Below are 27109 nucleotides of genomic sequence, written 5' to 3'. Positions count from 1 at the left end.
TCATTGACCCATCATCAGTAATTGTATGTTGAAGGTTCAGCTCTCTAGTTCATCTTATGGTAACAAAAGGATTGAAGCTCAATTTGCCACATCCCTTAAGACCCGCAAAACAACCCTTCATGAAAAACAAATCATAATAATAATAATAATTAAAAAAATAATAATTACATGAAAATTATAAAAAATGTTTTACAATTCACCTTTCATATCAGCTTAATGTGTATTTATATTGACTGGCCTATAAAACAATCAGTGGTGAAAAGAGTACTAAAAAAAAATCATACTTGCATAAGAGTTTTGGGCAAGCACTGGCAGTTTACTGGGGTAAAAATATCTGTTTTAAATTCTTAAAGTATTAGTATAAAGTAACATTACGCTGTAAAATGTATTTCACTTAATGCTGCTTATAGGAGCTTTCATTTTCTAAGTGTAAGATTATTTGTGTGCTATTCATTGACTACATGTAAAATGTTCTTATGTAAATTAAGCTAACAATCTTTAAGATGCGCACCAATAATAACAATGCAGTAAAAGTGCATACCCCCTTTTGGATTTACAAGTATGGCACGTATGAAGTTATTAAAACGTGCCCCACTAACATATTTGAGGTTGGACTATGTTGTCTTGCAGTTGCATTTTTCACAGAGTACATATTTGTCAGTTCTCAAAAATACTGTCCAGGGCAGATATGTCCAATGAGTCTAGGCTGCATAATAAGCAGACAGAAAGTAGAATGATGCTTATACATGCGGAGTCAAATCTATGTAGCCTAAATAGCAAAAATCTGTCTAATTATTTTGCACACTGTAAAAAATGTAGGGTTCCACACAATCCCTTCAGGATTCAGGTCTTCCCAACGCAATTCAAGGAATACAGTAATAAAAAGAGTCAGGTCAAAGTACACTAACTACTTAGTAAAAATAAGTAAAAAGAAAAAGTTTTCCTGGAAAGGCTATAATTTGTTACTTTAGACTACTACAAGTTTTGACAGTTTGTCCAAGAGATTTGACATCACTACTTTGACATGCTGTTGTCAGAGCAAAATCAATTTATTTGTTGCATATAAGAATCACATTTACACATTCATACACATTTCATACATAGCAGGGAAACAAAATATCCCTTCTTTCACTAGAGAGGTGTGATATTTTGTTCAGCCTGTATTGCACTCCAGGTAAATGTAGTCACAAAGAAAAAAAAAAAAAACAATAATAATATTAATAATAAAGCTCATGATTTAATCAGTCTGTCATCAATAAAAGAAGTGATGTAGACCACATATCCAAAATCTTTGCAAAGTCCAAAACAAGGTAAGAGCACAGCGCCGTTCAGTCTTCACATAAACTGATGGGTCAGACTGAAGCAACAAAACACACACCTCTTACGTTCCTCTAAAGAATGAGCGTTAAAGCACGGCGGTCACACGAACAACTCATCTTTTGCTTTAAATAAAAATATTTCACTTCGCCCCCCTCCCCGAATGGATTAAACTAAAAAAATCAGTTCATGCAAGTCTACGAAGTACATACTTGGTCTGATCTCTATTAAATAAGGCATATGTTCAGCAGTACACTGGGGGAAAAAAAAAACATCACACCTTTTGAAATCCTACTGTATGTGCAGCATAACAGTCCGATCAACAATATATTTGGCTTTTTACAATCTCACAACATTCCTTTATCCGTAATGGCAAAAAAAACAATGTATTGCATTGCGGTTTGGTTTCCTAGTGCACGGCAAAGACTGCAGTCAAGCCCGACTGTCTTACCAACAAGAAAACCTCTTATTCCACAAAACAATGGCTTGCGAGGGTTACAGGCTAGCAGAAAAGATCTTGACATTACCAGAGAGAGTTGAGCATGGAATTGTCCCTCACAGACACACAGAGAGAGGAGCGGTGAGGCAGTGCTACTGAGATGTTTAGCTTTTGTTTGTGTATATATGAACGTACATATACACAGTGCTTCTGCATCAGGTCTCCTTCTGAACTACTGGAAATCAAGATCAGCAGTTTCTGAGGGAGAAAGGGTTGAGACTCATCTTCACTCGCAGCAGGCCAGGTGGATGGGATGTCCAGAGAGGGGGATGTTGGAGCATTCGGCTACAGCCCGTCTTGCTGCTTTCTCACTGGGGAAGGTCACCAGCGCCTCCCCGCTGCGCTGACCACTCCAGTTATACAGCACGAGCACCGAGTCCGCCTGGAGCTACAACAACAACAACAAAAATAATGAGGAGGACTTTATATGCTCCTACAAGAGCTCGCTTCAGCCACAGGATTTAAAAAAATTAAGAATATGATTTAAAAAGGTAATAATAACTTTTTTTGTCTCAAAATTATCACTTGGAATGTCAGAATAGCAATTTATAAACCAATTTAAAAAAGATAATAAGAATTGGACTTTATTTCCTCGCAAAATTCAAAGTTCTTAATTCTCACTATTACATGACAGGTAATCAATGTTACTTGAACATTACAAGTACTGTAATCCAAGTATTACAAAAATAATCTGAACAGCAACATTTGAATGGTTTATATTTCCTGTCTATCGAAGTCTCTCAATTCTGACTTTCTTTGCAATCTAGGAGCATGTAGGCATGTACATCTGTGTTTATTCTACTTTATTCCTCACATTTTGTGGACTATATGACCTTGTGTGGAGATGGTTTTGGTCCCCATGCAGGAAAAGGGTTTATAAAATTACAAATTAAGTATTTTAAAAACATTTTTTTTAAAATGCTGATTGTTTCCTGTGAGGATTCGTGTTCAGGGAAGGGGAATAAAATATACACTACGTGACAAAAGTCTTGTCGTCACCTATCTAAGATTTAGGAACTACAACTAATAACTTGACTTCTAGTTGACCATTTGGTATCTGAAGTGGCTTATATGAAAGGCAAAAGAATCAAGATTACTTTAATTTAAGATTATTTTACCAAAATAAAATATGATCATGCCTCGACTTTTGACTGTTTAATTAGGACAGTATGGTCTGACTTTGCTTAGACAAAAATCTTGTAACTTAATAGAAATAATGTCCAGTATAGAATATAAAGGCATGGTGCAGTGGGGAAAAAAGATTGGAGGACTGAATCCATAAATCTCTGCAATGACTCGAATAATTTATCAATAAAGTCATCTGGAATGGCAAAGAAAGCGTTGTTGCAGGACTCCCAGAGTTCATCAAGATTATTTGGATTCATCTTCAATGCCTCCCCCATCTTACCCCAGATTTGCTCAATAATGTTTATGCCTGGTGACTGGACAGGCCAATTCTGGAACACCTTGACCTTTGCTTTCAGGAACTTTGAAGTGGAGCGCTATCAGAAGTATGAGAAGGAGCGCTATCCTGCTGAACAATTGGCCCTCTCCTGTGGTTTGTAATGTAATAGGCAGCACAAACGTCTTGATACCTCAGGATGTTGATGTGGCCATCTACTCTGAAGATCTCTGGCATGCCCTCATACTGAAATGTAACCCCAAACCATGGTTTTTCCTTCACCAAACTTGACAGATTTTTTGAGAATATTGGGTTCATGTGGGTTTTAACAGGCCTTTTGCAGTATTTGTAATGATTAAGATGCAGTTCAACAGACGATTCATCGAATAAATCTACGATCTTGCACTTTTCCAAATGATCAACTAGAAGTCAAATTATTGTTTGTTGCTCTGTGATCAACAACAAGACTTTAGTCAGATAGTGTACACTTTGGAGTATATGTATTTGGAGAGATAAACTAGCGATTTCATGAGCGATGAGTTTATATCTTGACTTATCTAATCTGCAGAATAAAAGATAAGAGATAGAGATGTTTTTATTGCAGAAAAAGTTCATATTTGTAGTTTTATTCTATTTTTCAATTATCAGAGTTAATAGGATATATCTTCCATAACTAACTTTCAGCATTTTAGGAATTGCAAGAAACCCAAAACTTGCCAGATAAACTTGAAATTGTGCAAAATAAAGTCAGTATTATGAGAGAGGTCCTATTTAGCTTGAAATATTTTCAAATTCTGTGGTGAAAATGAGCTTTCATATATTCCAGTGGTGGCCCTATATAGATAAGAATATGAATGAATAATAATAAGTCACCACCGGAATACATCACAATCAGGTCAATAAAAGTCTAGATCCATCCACCTGCACACACAGAGAGCAGCTAAGGAGAGAAACGGATTTGATTTTGAATTATTCATTTTGCATGAAGCCAGGACACACAATAAATACCAAGTAGGTCAAATCAGCTGAAAAGGAATGAGAGAATATATTAGCACAGCCACTATAGAGTAGAACCATTCAACAGGAGACCCTCGCAAAGACAGAAGACTTCTAGAACGCAAGGAATACATAAACAAGACATTCAAAACCCAAAGCAATTAGTCAAATCAGAGAGAAGCATTATTAATATTATTATTATTACAGCAAGTTTAAAACAGGATAATTAAAGCATTCTGAGACTAATCATCCAAAAAGGCAGAGAGTGAAGATCTAGGAATCAGAAGAAAAGAAAGAGCGTTACTGGATTAGTCCATGCACAAGCCATGGCTTCAGGTCACACAGATGCATCGTGGGAGCTTACCTGGAGCGGCTCCCCCTACAGACAAAGCCACTCTTTAGGCTGAATGAAACTCCGGCCCTGATCACTCACTCCAACCAAGGAGCTGTAGTCTTCAGGATTGAGCTACAGCACAATGAGCCACAGTCAGTCCACAAAGCTCAACATTCAGCACTGCTCTCATATACACATCAGCTGCTGAGCACTTCACAGAGCACACTTCTCATAGAGGGGTGAGAACATGTGCCAATGACAATTCTTCCAATTCACCTCAAGTTGTTTGAAATAAATTAATTGATTTGAAATGGACTTTATAAGTGTTCTTTTGAACATATCATTATTAAAATAATTCTGAAATCAAATATTAAGCAGCACACTGGTTTTCAAACACTGTGCAACCTGTAGAAACCCTGTGGTCAAGAAACAATATTATCATTTATTTAAGACCTTGTTAAGACCATTATAAATAAAGTTTCAGACTTATACAGATCTAAAGGCTAAGAATTGTTTTTTTAATGGCCTGGTTGTAGAAAATATTTTTACATTTTAGAATTTAATAACTGAACAAACACAGTGCTCATTTCAGAAGAAATGTATAGTTTTTTGCATCTGAACTCTTTAATTGTTCTTCTAAAGTAAGCATTTTTCTCAGCCTCCTGTTCAGTCATATAAATATAAAGGAAAGAACAATGTTCAAATCACAATAAAAGTGAAAATTACTGAAACTACGGAATTCTGAAAAAAAAAAAAATGCTCATTTTAGTAAGAAAATTTCAGATAGCAGGCGTTTGCGTTTGGAAACCATATATAAAGTTGGAGACAAAATTATTCTTACTTTACAATACAATTATTACTTTTTTGGTCAAATAGTTTTCAAGTTTGAAAGACAAGATTAACACATTTTAATTTAATAGTTTTAGTAACTAATTTCTCATTTTCTTTTGTCTTTGACGTGATTGATTGTGCATAACATTTCTCTAGTTAGTATTTAGCTTAAGTGCAATTTAAAGACTTAATTATGTTTAACAGTGTTTACAACCATTCTGATGCTGTTTAATAAAAATGTCAGAACTTCCACAAAATATTCATTTATGTTCAAAAGAACAGCATTTATGTAAATAAATATTTTGAGACAATACAAGTCAAGTTAAGAATTCATTAAAGAAATTCATATTTTCGTTCATTTTATGTAAAAATTACAATGAGAATATAATTTGAAAAAAAAAGTATTTGTAGTGAATTGTGGAACTTTGGCATCATCAGCACTTCCTGAATCAAATCCTCATCAGAGCACATATTCACACCCTGGGTCTACCATAAGTAGTAAAAAAAACAATAATAAATGAATGAATAAAAAAATAAAAAGAGTAAAACTAAAATGTAAATGAAGGAAAGAGTAACATGCAAACATAACTATTAAAGGCTCATAGGTTAAATATTATGGTTTAACGACCCTTCATTTATACATCATAAATGCATCATAACCCAAGAGGAGACACCAGACCAGTGTTTGCCCAAACATCATCTCTCACTAAAGATAGACAGATAGATACTATAAAGACAGAGATAGATGGAGGGATGGATAGATAAGAGAGAGAGAGAGATATGGATAGATGGAGATGGATGATAGATGGCTGAACATGAAGAGAGAGATGAATGGATGGTAGATGGATAGATGGAGTGAGAGATGATAGAAAGATAGGTTGATAGAGAAGACGTAGAGATATAGATGTAGAGAGAAGATGAAGAGATTGAGAGAGATAGATGGACAGATGAGATAGAGATATGGATAGATAAATGGATAGAGAGAGAGAGAGAGAGAGAGAGAGAGAGAGAGAGAGAAAGAGAGCGAGAGAGAGGTAGGGACCACCTGCCAAAAAAAAAAAACACATCCCGCACACAGAGGCTGTAGTGTGCATTTACTATGAGAGGTTAAAAGCACACTTGGAAGCTGAACTGGGCTCAGATCCATTTCACCGGTTCAGCCAGAAGTCAAAGCTGAACTGCATTTCACACACACGTGCTGCTGCGCTACACTTAGTGAACAGTGTCTCGCACACCGCTCCAATAAAGAGGAGCCCGTACCCACCACACTATATAAAGTACACTAGCACATTTGGAAAACCTCCACAAATATACATCTCTACATTGTGAGAAAGAAAGCACGCACACACACAGAAACCCATGCCCAAAACAAAGCATCCCTCCCTCAGACTGTTATAGCCCTCTTCTCTGAGTGCAGGAATCATACCGTCCTTTGAAGCCTCCGGCTAATTGGGTGTCAGCTAATGAGAGGACAAAACGTACACAAGGATTCAGCATTCAACACTGCTCTAGAACTTTTGTACCACTTTAATATACGCTGTCATCGTTACGAGTAATTTACAATAATTTATTGTTATTACTATAGGAAGCTCATGCAGCTAACACTAAACTTTCCCTTCTTCCTTAGTTTTATGTAGTAAATAATATTATTAAGATGGATTCATTTCTTGCACACTGAATCCAAAATTCTCACTGCCTCAACTTTTATTGGGCATAACGATGCTAATTAAAACTAATTGAGTTTTATATACTGTTTTTCGCAACTGTAGCAAGCATTTCATAGGTTCATCTCACAATAATAGTACTTTAGCTTTTCTTTATATAGTGTCTTTACATTCTCCATTTTATTTGTTGTGAAGACCAGCGGTGGTCTTTTTTAAAATGTAGCTCCAGAATCACGAGCAAAGCAATAAATTGAGCCACTGAAGAAAACTTTCAATCTTAATAAGGAGCTGAAACTCTCCTTCCTTCTACACAATCTCAGGACTGGGTTGGCCAAATAGGTTCGCTTTTTTGTGTGTGTTTTTAAACAAAGTACAAGAACATCATCCTCAGCCTGAAGAGTCCATTTTATTTACTTATTTATTTTTATAATATATATTTATAATAAAAATTGCATTTGTTCTTAATATATTGTTATTACACACTAAACTCTGCCTTCAACATTTCTATGTATAACTGTGACTTTTTTTAGGATAAAATGAAGACATATGAAATGTTTGACTCAGCGTGCAAGAATCTTAACAGTGGCACGTTTAGAAAGAAGAAGTGTAACAATCTTAAGCTGTTTGTTGCTTAGCCATGAGAAATGGGGCCCTAGTAAGGTCTTAGGTGAAAGGAGAACTTTTTTGTTTTTTTTGTTTTTTGAACTTGAGAAGCTGAATGAATGAGTGAGTGAGCAGCAGAAAGTGCAGTCACCTGATATCCCTGAAAGAAGCTGAGGATGTCTTTGACCCCGGCGTTGTACGGCAGGCCCTGCATGCGCACCAGTGCCCCGGGCTGAGGAGGGAGGATGGCAGGGGTGGGCTGAGCTGCTACAGCAGCTGCGACTGAACCCGGTGGCGCTGCAAAATAACTCACAGTGGAGGGAGACACTGGCGGGCTGGAGACAAAATTTAAAAAGATTTACTACCATTGATGGCAACATATTGCATTATGATGTGGATACATATATCCGTTGATTAGTTAGTTATATGACACAATTAGACTTGCAAATGTAGTCTCTTCTGCTCACCAAAGACGCATTTTTTTGTTTAGAAATACAGTAAACTAAAAAATATTAATATTGAATATTTCTTTTTTTGAAATTATTTCCAGTATCAATGATTTTCAAAACACTTAATTATTTTTAAGAACAAATTTTATTATTATCTTAACGCCATGCCAGCTTCTGCAGATTTTGTGGTAAAATTATAGCAGCTTTTTTTTTTTATACTGAAACTGTACCTTTGAAAAATAATTACTAAGTAAAACGGTTTTAGTGTATTACTGCTAACAACTTTGCAATTGATTCTCATTAACAGCTTACAGCAGAAACACATATAAATATACTAAATATTAGAGTATTATTTAATACTAAATATTTTAACAGTTCTGTCTGGTTCTTGAATCCGACTGGCTGATATCAGTGCAATATTCTGCAATATCAGAACTCGTTCAGCCACTTCACCCGCGTCTATTTCTCTGCCCACATAGAGTGACAGCAGATCAAAAAACTCACTACAGTTTGACAAATATTGCAGCTGTTGGACAACATAAGGTACTTTAAGTAAGAATGTAGTTGTTTAGATTGCAACTATGCCGTTTATTTAAAGGATATTGCTTATTTAAAATGTTTTTTTTTTATCATTTTGGATATTGGTGGCCATCAGTCTGAAATACAAAGCAAAACAAAAATGGTTGTGCCACAAGTTACAGATAAAAAATAAAACAAAAACCCAAAATAAGGCCATAGGGAAGAAAAACTCAGCATTTTCTTTTCCTATTTCAAACTACAGCTTATCTAATCATTATAAAAGAGGTAAGTGGCTCTAAATCGAACTCTGTCTTTTGTAGTGCTGTATTTATACCATTACTCTGGTAGTGCTTGCTTTGCTTTGGCTTTTTCCGGTGTTAATTTTTGTGACCCCCGATTGCAACAGGGAAATAGTGGGAAATCTCTAAAAAAAAAACAAAAAAAAAAAAAAAAACAAAAAAAAAAAACAAAGAGATTTTGCTCAAGTTTTGTCATCACTTCGGACATTCAAACACTAGCTCTAAAGTGATGTTGGTGAATTAGTAATGACTTCTGTTCTGACGTCAGCTGCAGATGTGAATGAATGGCGGAAGAAAGTAGTTCATTGTACAAAATAATTCGAGACTCTGTGTTTGATTATACAAACGATGATGTTAAACTGTTGGATGAACACAATATTACACGCGTAGCAGTGCGAAATGGCTGTATATCATCACTGGTGGGACACTAAGGCACGCATGCCTCCCACCAGTGCCTACAGCCATATCACACTGCTACTCGTATGATATTGCTCATTTAAAAGATGCTTAAATGACAATCTCAGATATGTTACTCCTAACAACAAAACTTAACCAGGTAAAATTACAGCCTTAAAAGGTATCTTTAAATGGCATCAAGTGAATTTAGACAAAAGCTAAAAGGTCTTATTTATCCAATCAAGCCAGCTTGTGTGAGTGTGGTACCTGGGGTAGTAGGTGGTGTAGCTCATATTCATGTTCATGTAGAGCTGTGGAGAATAGTAGGCGAAAGCAGGTGCAGGGCTGTGTGTTGGGGCCTGTGGAGTTCTTGGAGTGGCCAGCAGGGGGGGCTGATACAGCGCTGCCTCAGTGGGAAGCATAGCTGGAGCCGCAGGAAACGCAGCATATGTTGGTGGAGAGAGACCTGAAAGACACAGGATAAAAAAAGTTCTATTATGATGCCCTAGTAAATTTGTTAATTAATGCATCATCACTAAGTAAATTAACTTTTTAGCATTTCCACTTTGTGTGGTTTGGTGAAAATGAGAGGAGCCAACCTTGCTGGAGTGTGTGAATGTCATGTATATTTAGCTGAACTGGCACAGGGACAACCAGTGTCTCCTCTGATGTGGCGTGAGCACATACGGCTAATTCTCAAGCCAAGGTCAAACAACCAGATCAAATAACTAAGCAAACAGCCCCTCCTTTAGTGCTGCAACAGGCTTGCTCTTTCTAAATGCCAAAATGTTGCACCTTTAGATCTGTGACAGAGGTGATCACACTGCTTTCTAGCAGATAATCTGAAACTGAAGCTCAAACAGCCGTGCCAATGGCAGCAGAAGAGTGCAGACTAGAACACGACATACAGATCTGCATCTGACTAGATACAGCTAACGAGCTCATCTTATCATGCGGTTTACTACAAGAATTTGACATTTGAAAAAAGGCTTTACAACCAAGGTTGGATACAGAAACCTGGTGCCCATATGGCACTGGTGCTTCTTTAACTGGTTTGTACTTGAGCCGAACACAGATTTTAGAGCAAACAAGAGTGAAATCTTGCTTGTTTATACAAAGAAACCGATAGACCACATTTTAAATCAGTGACTTGTGAGTTTTACCGTGAATTGTAATGATTATTAAAACTGCTTAATTTATGCACACAGCTTGATCTTTCCAACCATGCATATGATGGATGAGCAGCTCACATTTGTACTCTGAACAGTTTGTGCACTACCTGGTTTGTCCACAAGATGTTAGTGGTAAAATGGGCCATTGATTAGCTATTACATGATAGACTGTAGGGCAATGCTGTGGCACAGTAGGTAGTGCTGTCGCCTCACAGCAAGAAGGTCGCTGGATTGAGCCTTGGCTGAGTCAGTTGGCGTTTCTGTGTGGAGTTCGTGTGGGTTTCCTCTGTATACTCCAGTTTCCCCCACAGTCCAAAGGCATGCGGTTCAGGTGAATTAGGTAGGCTAAATTGTCCCTAGTGTATGAGTGTGACAGTGTGTGTGAATGTTTCTCATAGATGGGTTGCAGCTGGTAGTGGCTTCCGCTGCGTAAAAACGTGCTGAATAAGTTGGCAGTTCATTCTGCTGTGGCGAACCTGGATTATTAAAGGGACTAAGTCAAAAAGAAAATGAAATTAATAAATGATAGACTGTGAAAGTAGAACATCAGGCTTATAAGCAATGCCATACTGTGTGTGTATTATTATGCAAATCCATATTCTCATAAATTCTTTTACTCAAGTACATTTTTAAATATCCAAAGTACTTTACACCTTTATTACTACTCTTCATGTTGCATGTTACCATTAATGTAAAGTGATGTAGAATAAATTTTACCAATGACTAGAAGTAAAGCACACTCAACTGAGGGAAGAATGAAGATGAAAAGGTAGGTGTTAAACCTAGAATTAAACCAACCCTTAATTGTCAACTGTGGTTTGGAACTGGTATTATGCATAAATATTTTTGGAATATTGATTGCATGCACTGAGAATAGGGGTTTTCAGGCAGTCTCTTACATGGCAGTTTGCATGGAGGTGGTGACAGACCGCTGCGGTTCAGTGTTCCCCCCATCAGCACAAAGCTCATCTCCTCAGTGGAGCACTGGAAAACCTCCACATAACGATCCTTCATCATCTTTTTGTGGCACTTCTGAGCCACCATAAATGCACGGTCAGCTGACTTCATCTGAATAAAGGCATCACCAGAGGGTCGACCCTAAAAAGAAGAACAAAAATACACAACATAAGTTAAAGACCCCATGACAAGTTTCGAGAAACATCAGGCCTTTCTGAGGCACCTGCTGGTTGAGGACCATGTGCACTCCATGAGGTTTGATGTCAATGGTGTGTTCCCCCATAAACTCCAGGATGTCCTCGATGGCGGCGGTGTACGGCAGGCCTCTCAGCCTGATGCAGTCGCGTGTGTTGCCAGTGGTGATGAAGGGTGGAGTGGCCAACACTGGCACAGACACCATTGGAGGAGGAGGAGGTGGAAGTGTGGAGATCAGTGGAGTGGACATATAGCGATTCAACACCTAGTTTATAAGACAAAAAAAAGTCAAGTTGACAAGATCTTCTAGTCTTTCAAATAAACAGTTTTTTGGGGGATTTCAGTCCTGATTAATCATCAGATATACTACTATTTGTAAAAGGCAATTAAAAAAAGCCTAACTATATTTGGGATTAAATTATATATTTATGTCATACACTTATATATAGACATGCATATACAAATACACAAGAGCAATACAGAGCAGCAAAAATGCATTGCTAGGAATTGGTGGAAAAAATATTTTCTGTTGTCATCTGAATATCTAAAAAAATATATTTTTGTTCAGCTTTTTTACCCAATGATACTTTTTGTAATTGATTACAAGTATTATTAAGATTAAAACTGTTTTAATAGGATTGGTCAGAATTTAAAAGGACAAACGGTAATACATTTGTGTGCTGATGTGTTGGAAATTAGAAAGTGTTGTAACACTAATTTAAATTTTTGCAATCAATGTGTGCATGTGTACAGTCTGCTGATCATGTTGATCAGCTGCTGCATTTTGTGAATAAATGGAAAAAACAACAACTAAAGTATTAAGCTCAGATAAAAAATAAATGTCTGTTTTCTTAACAGAATGCACACTACTGGTGGTGAAAAGACCCTATCCTTCACACGATTTTAAAGTGCTTTGAATGTATGGCAATACCCAATAAATGCACATTACATAAAAAAAAAAAAAAACATGGTGGAAAACATCCAGCTCATTCTAGTCTGAATATTGAAATGATTAAAAACCCTGATGAAAATCTTGCCTATACAAAAATAATTCTATTACTAATGGCTACCTAAAGAATAAGTAACTATAATATAAATGTTAATACTTAAATTTCTGAGTGTTCAGTTAAAAGCATCAATACCTGTTGGACCTCTGCTGCAGTGCTGCGAAACAGTTCAATGTATCTCTTGCCCAGGATCTGTTTGTGCTTCTTCAGGGCATTCTGGGCATATTCCTCACAAGCAAAGAGAACAAAAGCATCGCCTGTTGGACGTCCATCTGGATATTTCACAAACAGAAGCCCCTCCGTCCCATCAGTCACTGGACACTCTGGGCCCAGGAAGCCCAGAACATCCTGAGGAGTAGCAGTAAATGGAAGCCCACGCATGCGAATTATCATCTGGTTTTCCTTGGACAGAAACTGAGCCACCTCATTGGAAGTGCCTATCAAAAGAAGAGGAATTGTACATTTAAAATAGGAAGTCACAGACTGATGCTCTACGCTGCCCTAAAAGCTTTCAGCAGACACATCCACACGCTCTGTAATGATATCTCGGCAGGCCGCTGCTCTTTTACACCTGCTGTGTGTGAAGCTTTTCAGAGGCTGCTGACCCATCTTCATCCCTAAGGGAAAAAGCTCACTTTCTTTGTGACCCATCCAGATCACGGGACAGGAGGGAAGGAGAGTAGAGTTTCCCCCTTTACCTGCCCAACATGAGTCAGCAAGACACTTACAAAGAGTCTTTCATTTCCACAGAGTGGGGGAAAATGATGGAGGGACACACACACACGCACGCACAACAAATAGAGATTTACGCCACAAAATGTAAAGTGTCTGCTCGAATTGAAGACCTCATGTAAATGTCTTACCTCCTGCAATCTTCAGGAATTCCTCCCCGGTCGCCTTATAAACCTGAAACAAAAACACAAAGTGGCATGAGTTAATCACAAAACCATATCTAACTGTATTCATCACATTGTGCCAATTACAGATGTGTCCACTAAGAGAAGCTGACAATCGTTTTAACAGGTCTTAGTGATGATGCATTAAAGGGAATGACACTTAAGTGCTGTTTAAACCTGGCATAAAGATGGGTCATCCATTATCTGATCACAAGTGAACAATATAAAATTTTGATATAAATGAGCACTGAAACATGTTGATCTTCTAATGCCAAATGCCATCACTAAAACAGCAATTAGTAGGATTGCTTTCATAGTACAAGCACTATGGCTGCTCAAATGTATTCGATGACAAAGAACGCCTGCACTCCACTTAGCATACTGACAGAACATGATTATTTTACGACGAGGTGAAAGTAAAAAGACAAGTTATTCTTAGTTCGCTGTGTGGTACACCACTTACTATTAACATCCTTTTCATTCACTTGCATTCCAACAAGCTCAAATAAGGTTTTACAAGGGTTTATTTACACTGAATGTTCTCACTAAGTGACAGTGACGAAACAGGATTTTAATAAAGTTTTTCTGAAAACACATGGTCACAATACACATGTAGATTATAGTGGAAATGCATCTCAGCCTCTTGTAACACAGACAAACTGAGAACCATTATTTTCATTGTTTGTTTTAGACCTTTAACAGCCTGCTCTACCAAATGGTTAACCATAATTTGGCTGTTTTAAATAATGGTTTATACTACACAGCATTGTTGGTTTAAAAAGAATAAATCAATAAAATAAAACACTTTCCTGTTGCACTACTGCACTTGATTTTGGTTTTATTGGTAAAATAAATTAAACAAGAAAACATGTTAAATGAAATCGGAAATATTTTATGGCATAAAACTAAAGATGATTAAGCATTCAAAAATGTTTTATTTTGATTGTTTTTAAATAAATGGGTCTTGCACTTCACATTTTCATAGTACATGTATTAATTTAAGTACCTTTACCATAAAAATGACAAACCATTTGGTAGAAGTTGATATTTTAGAAATTATGGGATGTATTTAAAAATGCTTTGTGTTAACTACCAACATTAGATGTTGAGAATTGTAATCCAAAAGGAGATCATAATGCAAAGACACATTTTTTTATATCAGTTTGAATAAATAATTCAATACCTCACTCTAAGACCTCATATTAGTGCAAGATGCATACAGCATTTTTGAATTATCTTGAACTAATTATCATCACTAACAAATATATGTTAGCTTGTCGTCACCTACTGGCATAGAATGTTACTACTACAACAACCTTCTTTTGAAGTGTTAAGTAGTTTTCAGATTTAATACAGATTGTGATACTGTAGACAACAGCGTTTACATCCAAACACTAAAGTCTTAATCAAGTACTTCTGTGATCATTTTAAAGTTTGTAACAAAATAAATAAAAAAATTAATAGTTGAGATGGTGTCTGTGTTTAAATGGTTTAAAATATTTTTAAATATTTTATATCTTATGCAATCTTATAGTCTTGTTGCATGAGTGCATTATCAGCTATAGCCAAAATTATATTAGGAGTGTCCAAATTATAGATTTTTCTTAATTTCAATTGTCACAATATTTAGATGCACCTCAGCCAAATATTGTCCTATTCTAACAAACCATAACTAACATCATTTAGCTTTCAGATTATGTATAAATTTCAGTGATTGAATGAATTGAATGAATGAATGAAATGAAAGAAATGAAATGATTTTATGGTCCTGGGTCACAAGATCCTCTAGATCAGATTGCTGAAAATCCATTAATATAATGTGAAAATAGTGCTTTAAAGATGCAGCTTCTTTAGCAAGCCAGCTTTGTCATGGCAAAAAAATCAGTGTAAGCAAAGCAATCAGGAGCATTTGAGATGTTAAGTGAGCATTACTAAACAAGAGGTCAGTTGACAGTTAAATAAAACAAACTCCTGGTTTGGGTGCAGTGAAGAAGTAAACTCACTTCAATGTATCTGCTGCCCATGTGGTGTTTGTGCCGATCTAGTGCCATGTCTCTGTGCTCAGAGTTTATGAAGCGCACCAGAGCTTCCCCATTCCTTCGACCCTGAGCATTTAAACACAACGCAACACCCCCTCTGTATGCACAAAAAAAAACACACACAAAGGAATATAAGCAGCAATTAAAAACTAGTTAAAGTCTTTTGAATTGTGCTCATAACAAATTAGCTTTGACATTCCATGAAAACCTGCATTTTCACTAGCTAAAGTCCTGATGTGACATTTGGCTAGATTTGCCTTCAAGTTCTTACTGAGTTTTGCATTACACTGTTAATGTGTACTTAAGGGTCTTTTCAGAGTGCACGCTCCATGCCATTGTGAGTGTGCATTTCAGTGTTACGCTGAGCTGTAATCTTACTTGGCAATGTTCAGGCCCTTGAAGAAACGGGCGATGTCCTGATCAGACGACTGCCATGGCAGCCCACGAGCTCTGATGACCGTCTCACTGTCCACAGCTTCTGTCTTACTACTGGAAGCCAAGCACACATGCAGACACACAGTTTATCATGAGAAACCCCACAGATGTTAATTGCAAAATTGTGGTCAAGCAATTAAACTAATGACATAGTCATTAGTACATACCACGCTCCAGATTCAAACTTGTAGTTTACAGTCTCAAAGGCAGAGAATTTGTGATCTACAAAGGAAAAAAAACATGAACAACATCGGAAGCAACAAGAGAATTTACATGCATATTTTCAACCCAATTAAATTGTAAGCTCATGTAAATTCGTTACACCACTTTTCTTCCTATTAGGGTAAGGTCATAAACAGCTTAAGGAGAGCTTTATATTTTAACCTTACGTTGATTTCATGCAACATATAAGCACATCAAGCTGTTTTCTGTCAGTTTACTAAAGTGCAGATGTGTGATGTGACAAACATGTTTAGAATTTCTGATTAAAGATTTAAATGCATGAAAATATGGCATGGAGAAATATGGAGAAAATATGGCATAAAATCAGACCCTTTTTTCTTGACCAAAAGATTTAATATAAAAATATTCTCATCTAAGCAGAAGTACAAGTTACAATACTATAAATAAATGAAAATATTGTACTTATGCTACAATAAGTAAGTACTGCATCATAGGATAATGTATGAGCCATAAGCCACTTGCAAATCAAACTAATTTAGCTAAATTGTAAGATTACGTGTTTACATTTACATCAGAAAAATGTATCATTTCAACAAGCTTTCAAAATTTTTGTTAATTATCATAAAAGTGCTTGTGTAAAAGGGTATCTTTTCATTTCTCATAAATTTGTAGAGAAAAAAGTGCAAACTTGGGGTGATCCTTTATAATAAAACAAATAACAATGATAAGCTTGGAGCTTTTTTACTCTATATTGATCTAAGAGCCAATTATACAGCAAAAATGTGCAGCAATGGGAATCTAAGTGTGCTGATATTAGAGATCTAACAAATTTTCCCCCACCTAAAACTTACAGGGCGAAAATATGTTATGCCATTTAATGGACTCTCCAATTCTTGTGGCTTCAGTTATTGTTGGGGTACTCTTTAAAATCTAGAGGCATTAAGATCTTATATCGAAACATATATCGTCATCCTTCAATATGGAAAATAATTACCGAGATTGCATTTTTGTCATATCGCTCAGCCCTAATTGCAAGTGTGGAGTGCCACACGATCAAATAAAAAAGGCTGTACATTTAACTGCGCACATAGAGTAGTATATAAAAAAAAACATTTATTTTAGGCTTAAATGGCACAGATCAATCTATTATATGGGGTCACTCACTGTAAGGATCAGCCAGGACATGAAGTATTAGCAGAACCATGTCCTTCACCTCCCTCAGTCCGGCTTCTTGCTCCACCGTGGCTTGAATGCACACATCTGACAGCATGTCAAGGTGTATATAAGCCATACTGTACACCAAGACAGATTCACAAACACGCACACTCCTAGAAAATTGCCAAAATAGGTGCTTCAAAATGAACTGAACAAAATCCCCCAAAAATGGCATTCATCTTAATTTGTTATACTTATTAAAAATAGTATTTGCATTGAAAAAAAGGCATATGCAGGATACAGTCCAGCATAGACAGCAGTGTGAGGTCTTTGACTGGTCCTGCATTGGGGCAGCATTTGTGAAACTCTTTCTTCAAGTCTACAAATGTGTAGAAGCACTCTGGCAGGACTAGATTCTACAACAAGACACACACAGGCAAATGAGAGGAAAGCGGGCAGAAAAATATGTTTAGGAGGAGCCTCAGGGAAAGGAAAACTGTAAAGAAGAAGAAAAATGTATAAGGCAGAACGGATTGGGTGCTTTAATGTCTTCTGGATGAGCACAACATTCCTGTGAAGATTATAACATGTTGCTGCTAAACAGATAACACAAACTGATAGCTTAATTTAGAAATGGCAGAAGAAATTATGCACAGTTGAACACACAAACAGTAGGGTTTTCATTTACACCTTAAACAGCCATCAGTAAGAGTGAATAAAGCATAAATACACAAGAAGGAAAGCGTTTTTAGCTTGGAAGGTAATTTACCTTTTTAGAAGCCTCAGGGTGAAGCACCTGTCGAATAAGAAGTGGCCCGTCAACACACAGTGTGTAAGAGCTTCGGCCCAGTGACTTTAGTTCAGCTGACACGGACTGGTGAAACTACAGACAGAAACAGAGAAAGACGGACAAAATAAAACCTACTATTAACACTATTATACATTTATTTCAAGAGTTCACACTTAGATATTGCTTAATAATATCCCTGAGCCCTGAACTCAGAAATAACTAACCCCAGGGCTACCGCCTGGTTGATGAGCGTGTGAGGGGTTTTGAGATCAGGTAATTATTGAGCTCCCCCTGGTAAAGAAGGAAAAGGGGGAGATGGGGTGGATTGAGGGATTATTCAAAAAAGTGAAGATAAGGGAGTAATACTAGACAGGCCAGACTAGTCTTGACTACCAGTCAAGATCAATCATATCACATGCTCATGTGAAATTAGCTTGTGAAACTTTCCAAAATTTCAGCTTTTTCAGAAGAAAATAAAAGGGCTGAGCATCATGCAGGGCTGGACTGGGACAAACATAAAAAAATAAAAATAAATAAATAAATAACAAAATCAATCGACCCTGGCATTTTGGACAGAGTGGCCCACTACATACAATCAAAGTGCTACTCATCTGTGCACGCCCTTGAGTATGTTTACCAACTCCTATTTTATAAAAGCATAAAAGCCATATATAGGAAATTAAAAGAGTTGACAAATTAAAAAAAAATTACAAAAATACACAAATAAATGTATTAATAATTTATTATAATAACAAAATTATAATCCACACTGGAATTCATCTTGTGTGTGCCTGTGTGTTTTGAGGAAGCCTTTATTAAATAATGAACATAACAAAAACTGCCTGCTGATGCACACAGTTAATGTTGATTAACAAAATAAAGTTAAATAATAAACGCAAAGTGTCCGAGACCCTTAAATGCTTAACTCAGCAATGAAACATCAAACATGGATAAAAGATTGTGTATAGTCAATCAAATAAACTTAAACGATTTAACGATTAAAATGCAAAAAAAAAAAAAATAATAAAAATTACTATTAGTTTTGCCCAAGACACATACTAGTTTTATCATGTATAAATATAATTTTAACCATATTGTATAAATATTATTGTAACTATACGCCTATATCATGCTGATGATCAAAAACGAAATGTCATGTTATCACAGGTGATTGTCCTCTGACCGAGTGCACCCTAAAAGACATAAATGACACTCAGAGCTTAAGCATTCAGTTCTTTGGGATCTATATAATTTGTAAAATAAAAAGTTGCAGGTTAAGGAAACAGCATGGGAGGAAGTTGCCGCGGGCCTTGAAGTAGATAAAATGTAAAAATAAAAAAAGTTTTTCTATAGACAGGTAACTAGATGTGCGTTGCTTCTGCTGTCCATATGCACGTGTGTTGTCTGAATTGGGCATGACTTTTAACTATTTTGACAAATACACACCATCGTTGCACGCTCACACAGAGCCCAAACTGGGTGTTTGTGATTAGATCAAATAAATGTCAATAAAGCAAAGAACCAATGGGCTGCAGATTATGTCACATGGGCCGGTTTGTCGGAAAAAGAAAAAAACATCTTACTTTCAGAGCATCATTGTGAATTAATTAGGCAGAAAAAAATGACAGGCTGATAAGCATTTTATGGGCCGATCAGATCACAAAAAATACGTTGGCCCAGTGGGGAAACTAGTCCGCCCCTGGCGTCAAAATGGGACAGTGGTTAGCTGATTAATAAAGAGACTAAGCCAAAGAGAAAATGAATGAATGAATAAAAGGGCAGCACGATATTGGAAAAATGTCTGACATTGCAATATTTTGTTTTGTTATGATATATATTTTGCAATATGAATACAATTTTACCAGATGATTTGAATATTTGGAAAGATTTAATTAAATTCGATCGACTGGAATGATCTTTCTTTTTCTACGTAGTGCATTTGCATAAAAATATTTAAACACTTTAAAATAAACTATAAATGAAATTTAAAATAAACAAGCAAAAATTGATAAACTGATTTATGTTATGTTATGTTATGATTTTTGGGAGTATAACAGTATTCAAGTACAGACATTGAACAAATGAAATGTAAAATAACGTGATCATCTTTGTATAAATGATAAAAAAATATATACAATTTAATAATAGCTTTTTTTATCTCTAATATATAATCTTATTTTGCGATGTGACTTGCAGGTACAAATTGATACTGATATTGATGCTTACGATACATTGTTCAGCCCTACTTTGTATGAAGAAAGATTTAAATTAAATACCCCCTTAAACCATTTTTTTCGTAGTTACAGAATTTTTAGTAGCTTTTATTTTTCATGAGTCTATAGTGTGACACAAATCATTTGAATAAGCAATTTTGAATGCTATTGTTTAGTGCAAAATTAAAGTACCTTCTTCCTGCAATTTGAAAAGTCTGAGGACAGCCAGAATCTCACACAATCACAAGTGACACTGTGAAAGAATTATTATTGGCAATGACAGTTTGTTAAATATCTTCTGATCATCAGACAGATAAAAATAAATAAATAAATAAATATAGGCGGATACTACTGAACTTTCTATTGCAATGTCAAGGGCATCTCAAAGGTCACTCACTGCATGTTGTCAAGTGTTAATGCGCATGCTTGTTCTAGAATAAGCAGCTGGTCAGACTGGTTTGGTGGAAATACAGGAAGTGAGTCGTGGCTCTGCCAGTCATTACAGATAAAGTAGAGACAGATGACAAAACAAATGAAGAGCGTTTGTTTTGCTCAATAAACACACCACCTGCTCACTCACAACTATAGGGGCTCCCACATTTACCAGTGTTTAGCAGAAACACAGTCTTTAATGAACCATTACAGATGTTTAGTAAACTTATCCATCTCTGCATCAGTCAACAGCAGTTCGGGTTATCCTCCAACAATGGTGCCAAAACTGATGACGTTGTTCACATGACAGCAACAAAGAAACACGGAAAAGAGGTAATACGGAGCAGTGGGAATGTCTAAGATTTTTTTAGTGAGGGCTGATCATAGCCACTAAATGAAATTATGTTGAATAGCATTTAAAAAAAACTATTTATACATGGTATTAAATGTACTGTTGTGACAGCAGATCAAACATGACATTTGCACAACTGAAGTCAATCCATAGTGAATTACAGCATGAACTGTTGTGCTATGTGTAAGACTCCAGTATGCAAAAGGAGAACAGATAGCACGTTTATGGCCTAATTTTCATATCATTTGGGCCAGTACTGATAACACACGCCAACATTGCCTTTACATAAGAGCAACCAACACACAATTGACAAAAGTTTAAAAGATGGTGCTGCATCTACACGCTGTACATGTGAAGTCAAAATGGCAGCACATTCTGCTACATTCCCATCATGCTCTTGTACTGTGACGTGTTGTTTTTCTACATAACCTGTCCATCTTCATACCTCATGCCGATACAAAGCTTCAGTTAGTCATTAAGGGCTTAAAGAGACTTTTCGCAAATACCAGATAATTCTATTCAACATATAATTCAAGAGCTTTACATCTCATTTTAGGTAATCTTAAGGTAAACCTGAGTGGTACGCGGTCACAATCTGTACATAAATATTAACTCATTGACTTTAGTTAATTAGTGTGTTTATGACAGTTTTCCCTGCTCAGCCCCGCCTTGCACAAATTAGCACCTGCAATAATTAAGTGCAAACGTAATTCCTGCTACACAAACGTTCGGCTAAAACACAGACACACCCTGTGCTCACTGCTCACACACACAGTTAGAGAGAGAAGATCAAACTCCAGTGAAAAGCAAGATATGAAGGTAGCATTTCACTATTCACCTACACTATTTTTATGACATCTAAATTTAAAAATGTAATCAAATCAAAACCTGGAAAAAACAATTGTGCACTAAAATAAAAAGAAAATAAAAAAAAATGTATGTGGTGAGGATGAGATAAATATGGTATTTAAAGTTGATCTGGGTTTCAGTTTCACATTCTCCTCTACTATTCTGTCAGTGAGAATGAGGGAGAAAACTGATCTATGGAATCACAATCAATTGGTGAGTCCTTTGGGGCCATGTTTGCTTAGTGTGTGTACTGGTTTAGCTGAACTCATGAGAGCCAAATGTCCTCTTTTATAAAGTGAAATATCATGACAACCCACTAGTTAGGACATTTCTGACCAGTTAAAAAGTGGACCAGTACACGTTTCATTTGAGTTTACCAATTTTGCACTTGTCTGTGAGGATTGGGTTTAGGGGTAGAGTTAGGCCATAGGAAATATTATTAATCTGGCAGATAAAAACAATGGAGGTCTAAGCAATGTAATAACTAAATTGGTAAACAATTGTTTGTGTATGTGTGTGTGTGTTGTGTTTAAACACAAAGAAACCAAACTCCAAATTGCATTTTGGTGCATTGAAGCAGAGTTATCTATAGAGCCATTAAAAATACATATATTATTATTATTATTTATTTATTTATAAAACATTAAAATATTAAAAATACAAGTGTTTAGGATCACATGACCTCAGTTAGTAAGATGTCAGTGTATTTCATACAACATAAAGATCAGTTGCTTTTACACCACCAAATCAGCAAACAGCAGAAAATATTCAAACCAAGTTAAAAACTATATAGTACGTCATATATTATAGCAATATTTTGATGTTTTGTTTTAACAAAATTGTTAGCCTACAGTATTTATTTATATTACAGTTATGCATTTCAAATGGCTTTTGCAAACTTCTAACTTTAATTAGAGCAAAATGCTATCTTTCAGCCTTACACACATCTATAGTGTTGGTAAAAGTTACTTTAGAAAATAATTCATTACAATAATGGCTTACTCCCCAAAATAGTAACTAGTTGCATTTCTTAGTTACTTTTATGATAAGTACTTTTGCTACTTTTTCTGACCTGGCTTGATCTTCCAGTTTATTTTATTTCCTTTAACCTTCATTTACCTTTAAAAAAAACACATTAAAAAAGGTGTAGGATAATGTTATCTTCAGAGAACTTCCTGACCCCAGAGCTTTAAATGTTGTATAGATTAATAAAAGGTACTAGAGTCTGGTGTCATTTAAAAAAAAAATTACTACGTAACTTGTGTTACTTGTAATGTGGTACCCCCAACATTGTATCTATACATGTCTTTATTGTCTCATAAAGAGTACTTCAAGTGTTCTGGTCTCCAAATTTAGTAGGGCTAAGTAATATGTATTGTATTCTCATATTGCATATTACTGTGCAATCTAAAGTAAAGCAGGAGTCCCATTAGGTAAGCTAGCAGGATGTGCCAGCTGAACTACCAGGATGTTCAAGCAGCAACCTCACACAGTACAACCGGTTTCCAGTTAATCCACTGTCTATTTACTTAATTCAATGCTGCAAAATCATGAGATCCACAACCCATGTCTATAAAGGACTTTTTCATTGATGGGAATTATTGCATTTTTTGCTTTAATGCTGACTGAAAGAATAGATGAATGTGTCACTCATCCATAGAGGCATTTTCCAGAACCCTCCCAGTGCATTGACAGTCTGTAGAGAAATAAAGCACTCTGCTCATCACACACAGGTACTGACACGCTTCTGCCAGTCTGCTGTGCTCACTCAGCGAACATACGCACTCTCAAACACACCCAAAATCCCTTTCTCCCTCAAAAACACTCAGGATCTTAAAAGTAATAATTTCATTCTACTTAGACGCAATGTTGAAGAAGATTTTATCAACCAGTCAGAAAATTAGTGTTAGTCATCATGCTGCAACTTCTTATGAAGGTTATTTTTTCCTAAACGAACACAACAGGCCAAGTTCCTTAGTGATACTTCAGTGAAATGGAGCACTTCTTCAACCCCAGCTCCTTACTGCAGTTTCAGGAACAATTTGACTGAATACGTTTAGATCACTTCTCTGTACGGTTTAGGTCATTTCAAGTTCAGTCGCTGTTTGGATCAAAACGTCTTTGACATTTACTGAAGAAAATCCTACAGGTGTCTCTCCTCAGGGTCATGTAGTGACCATCTTTAGCTTTTATTCAGGTTTGCATTCATCATGGCATTATTTGGACAATAATAGGCATGGGACGATAACTGTTTTCAAGGTATACTGCGGTTTGGAAAAGTCAAGGTTTAAAAACTGCCAACATTTTCTGTAATAGCGTTCCTAAGGTATAATGTATGTAATATTTTTAGTTACGGTTGTCCTTAAAAACTAAAAGAATATGCAAAGTTGATGTTTTAAATATAGAAATCTCTGTTATAGAAACTAATGAAGACAGCAGAAGTTTATTTGGCCTGAGATGTTTACTGCTTCAAAAGATTTTAAATGTTTCAAAAGTTTTATTATATAGTGTTAAAAGGGATGAAAAAGTTTTTATATTTTTACCCAGACATTTAAACATAATATATTTTAGAGCGGTGAGCACAATATCTTGATATTTTTATCCAAGGTTAACATACCGTCAGAATCTTATACCAGCCCATGCCTAGACAACAATAGGTAATGTCGCACCATATATTTTAATTAATTTTGGCTGAGATCTTGTATTAATTAGGGTTGTGACCATTCCACCTAGAGTATGCAAAATTTTCAAGTAACAATTTTGACCCAAATCAACCACTTAGTATGGTTTACGGTACATAAAGACTTTTTTTGCACCTTATCTCAAGTATTCGATGCTAATTCCAAACCTCATTTGAGACATTTTTTTGAGAAACTCAGTTTATTCATGTGAAGTACTTTATAACCAATAATACTTTCAACATGTACTTAATTTTAAGTAACTAACTTTTTACTTGCTTTAAATTTTAAAACACAAACACACTGGGGGAACCTGAACTGAGCGAATGATCTATCTCTCTGAAATGTAGACGAGGAGAAATTGATTTCCTAGTTAATATTTACAGAGCCCCCTGGGGATAGGCTACAACTGAATCAAGATAACATACAAATGCCACCACCTGAACGTAACAAAGGTAAGTTATAAAAGTGTCTGAAAACAAAATGTCTTAATTGTCATAATGACAATAAGACTCTTTAATAATACAAACAAGATAAACTTAGACTAGGAGCTGTAAACACTTTCTGTGGGACAGTAATAAGAGGGCGTCATTCTGAAACACTGAGGGTGGGAACAGGTTTATCGAGTGCAAATAAATTCTGCGTCAGTGTTGAGAAACACGTTTGGCAACACCACCTTTTGTCAAAAAACATACCTGTAAAACTCAAGCCGAAACCACTCCAAACCTCCTTGATGAAAGTTTAACATGGAAACCCAGAGCAAAAAAAAACAGGAACATTGTAACAGTCTATGTCCCTACCCTTACATGAGCATTACCTACACTTACTCAAGACTCATTGACATATATGGTTCTCAGGTGGGTGAATTCGCAGGTAAACATTCAGTCTTCCAGATGTCTTCAACACATCAGTCCACAACAAGACTAGACCTGCACTCCACCCTGGAGCAGAGCGTCTGTGCCTTCTTTCCTTCCCTCCCTCACTCACTCACTCACTCAAAACCACTAACAAACACACCACAGCAAAACCATTTAAATCAAACATGAGGCCCATACATGGTGCTTTGTGACTTTTGACCAAATGTACATTATGTATTCCTCTTAATGGCTATAAAACACACATAATATAATGGCAGTCCAAACAGACACACAGATGGAGCTTCTCACCTGCTGCAGGACGCTCTCCAGCGGCTCGGCCTTACACAGCTCCTCGGCAGTGAGCCCGGTCTCCTCCTTGCACTGCTCCGACAGGTCCACACTGTCCGGCTGTACTAGAGTCCGGTGAAGTTTGCCCACCTGTTAACAACAGCATGTCTTTCAACCGGCCTGGCATTGAAACTCTAGCGGGTTTCTCTCAGTGGCGCGCCCTTAAACACGCACCTGGCCGTCGAGAACATCAACGCAATTAATGCTCAATGCTCTCCACGAACCCGTGCGGTCTAGGCGAGCACCTCACTGGGTTGACACCGATGAAGTAGATGGTGGTGGTTGTTTTGATATCTCAGACGGTGTGTTTGTGTGAATGCAAAGCAGACACGGCAGGGTTACTGACCTACAGGAGATGACATGCAGCAAACAGGGCACGCTTTCGTCTCTCGTGGCTTGAAATGGCCACTCTGTAATGCTCGAATTAAACAGATAGTACTCGAATCAAAAGTAGCTGTGAGATTTATAATGCAAGTTAGCGCGTTTGACTATCCGAAAGCGCACCTCGTTGGTGAATGTCACCTGTCAAGGTGGTTTCTAACACTAACACATTACTGGGTTTGTTGTTTAAAGTTAGAGACCTTACATCAGGGTCAAAAGGTCCGTACCTTATTCTCATGTAGATCCACAATTTGCCACACCAAGAGAATTAATTCCCTTTCATCCGACCCCAGTTTACCCCCATTTGCACCAGCTGTTGCCCCAAAGAACACCACCAGAGTATCACTGTGCGAAGCCATCAGGGACCACAAGGGTACAAACTACAATTAAGAGCAAAGATCAAATAAAACAGTAACACGAGGGTTCACCTTTCTCCAAGAGAAGCAAACAAAAGAAATGGAAATTCAATTGAAGTACACGAGGAAGGACAGAAGATTACTCCAGGAGGACACGAGAGAGAGTGCGGCACGAGACTCTACCTGCTGAAGTTCTTGTGTGCTCTCGATCCAGAGTTACTGGTTTGACTGGTAAAGAAGGCAGAAAAAAGTCCTCGTTCGTCTCACGCTAACCCCATAACAAGCCCTGAAGGCTTTTCTCGCTATCTCTTTTTTTCTTGGTTACCTGGCTTTGGCTCGGCCTCCCTGTTTGGTGTCAATCTCCCGGGGGAGCCCGCTGATTGGACGGTTTGTAAAGGTGAGGGCGGGTCGTACAGCTACTCTGTCTATGATATGCGTTCTGATTGGTCCGCAACGCGCTAGGAAGTAGGAGGGAAGATCAGATTCACTTTCTCTGCTGCCAAGC

At 36.7% G+C, this 27109-nt stretch overlaps 1 protein-coding gene across 20 annotated transcripts; it reads right to left on the bottom strand.

The window, feature by feature from the left end:
• Window positions 1–1025: 1025 nt before the first annotated feature.
• Window positions 1026–26904, bottom strand: esrp2 (epithelial splicing regulatory protein 2). 20 transcript variants are annotated; one of them, XR_015494899.1, is made up of 18 exons: window positions 26788–26892; window positions 26042–26628; window positions 25829–25957; window positions 18118–18231; window positions 17650–17764; window positions 17358–17453; window positions 16178–16232; window positions 15954–16064; window positions 15540–15672; window positions 13504–13546; window positions 12776–13077; window positions 11662–11898; window positions 11381–11579; window positions 9577–9775; window positions 7798–7981; window positions 6806–6839; window positions 4579–4680; window positions 1026–2204 (listed from the first exon to the last, which is right to left on the bottom strand). XR_015494899.1 is itself a non-coding variant. In XM_087259861.1 (17 exons), exons 5-16 carry the CDS (start codon window positions 17657–17659, stop codon window positions 4594–4596), a joined length of 1656 nt encoding a protein of 551 aa, XP_087115987.1. In that variant the 5' UTR covers window positions 17660–17764; window positions 18118–18231; window positions 25829–25957; window positions 26042–26628; window positions 26788–26892; the 3' UTR covers window positions 1026–2204; window positions 4579–4593.
• Between the last annotated feature and the right edge of the window lie 205 nt (window positions 26905–27109).

This window comes from Danio rerio, chromosome 7, assembly GCF_052040795.2.
Source record: "Danio rerio strain M-AB ecotype USA chromosome 7, GRCz13ab, whole genome shotgun sequence".
NCBI lineage: Eukaryota > Metazoa > Chordata > Actinopteri > Cypriniformes > Danionidae > Danio > Danio rerio.
Note: the sequence above shows the minus strand (reverse complement) of the source record. Positions and strands in the feature narration are given on the sequence as shown.

Bases quoted from the DNA above. Each gene is read 5' to 3' on its own strand.
- esrp2 (XM_087259854.1), bottom strand. From the start codon at position 26,607: ATGGCTTCGCACAGTGATACTCTGGTGGTGTTCTTTGGGGCAACAGCT. The intron at 17,454-17,649 runs GTATCCTGCATA...ACATGCTGTCAG, and splicing joins ACTGCTGTCTATGCTGGACT to ATGTGTGCATTCAAGCCACG. The intron at 15,673-15,953 runs GTAAGATTACAG...TTGTGCATACAG, and splicing joins AAGGGCCTGAACATTGCCAA to AGGGGGTGTTGCGTTGTGTT.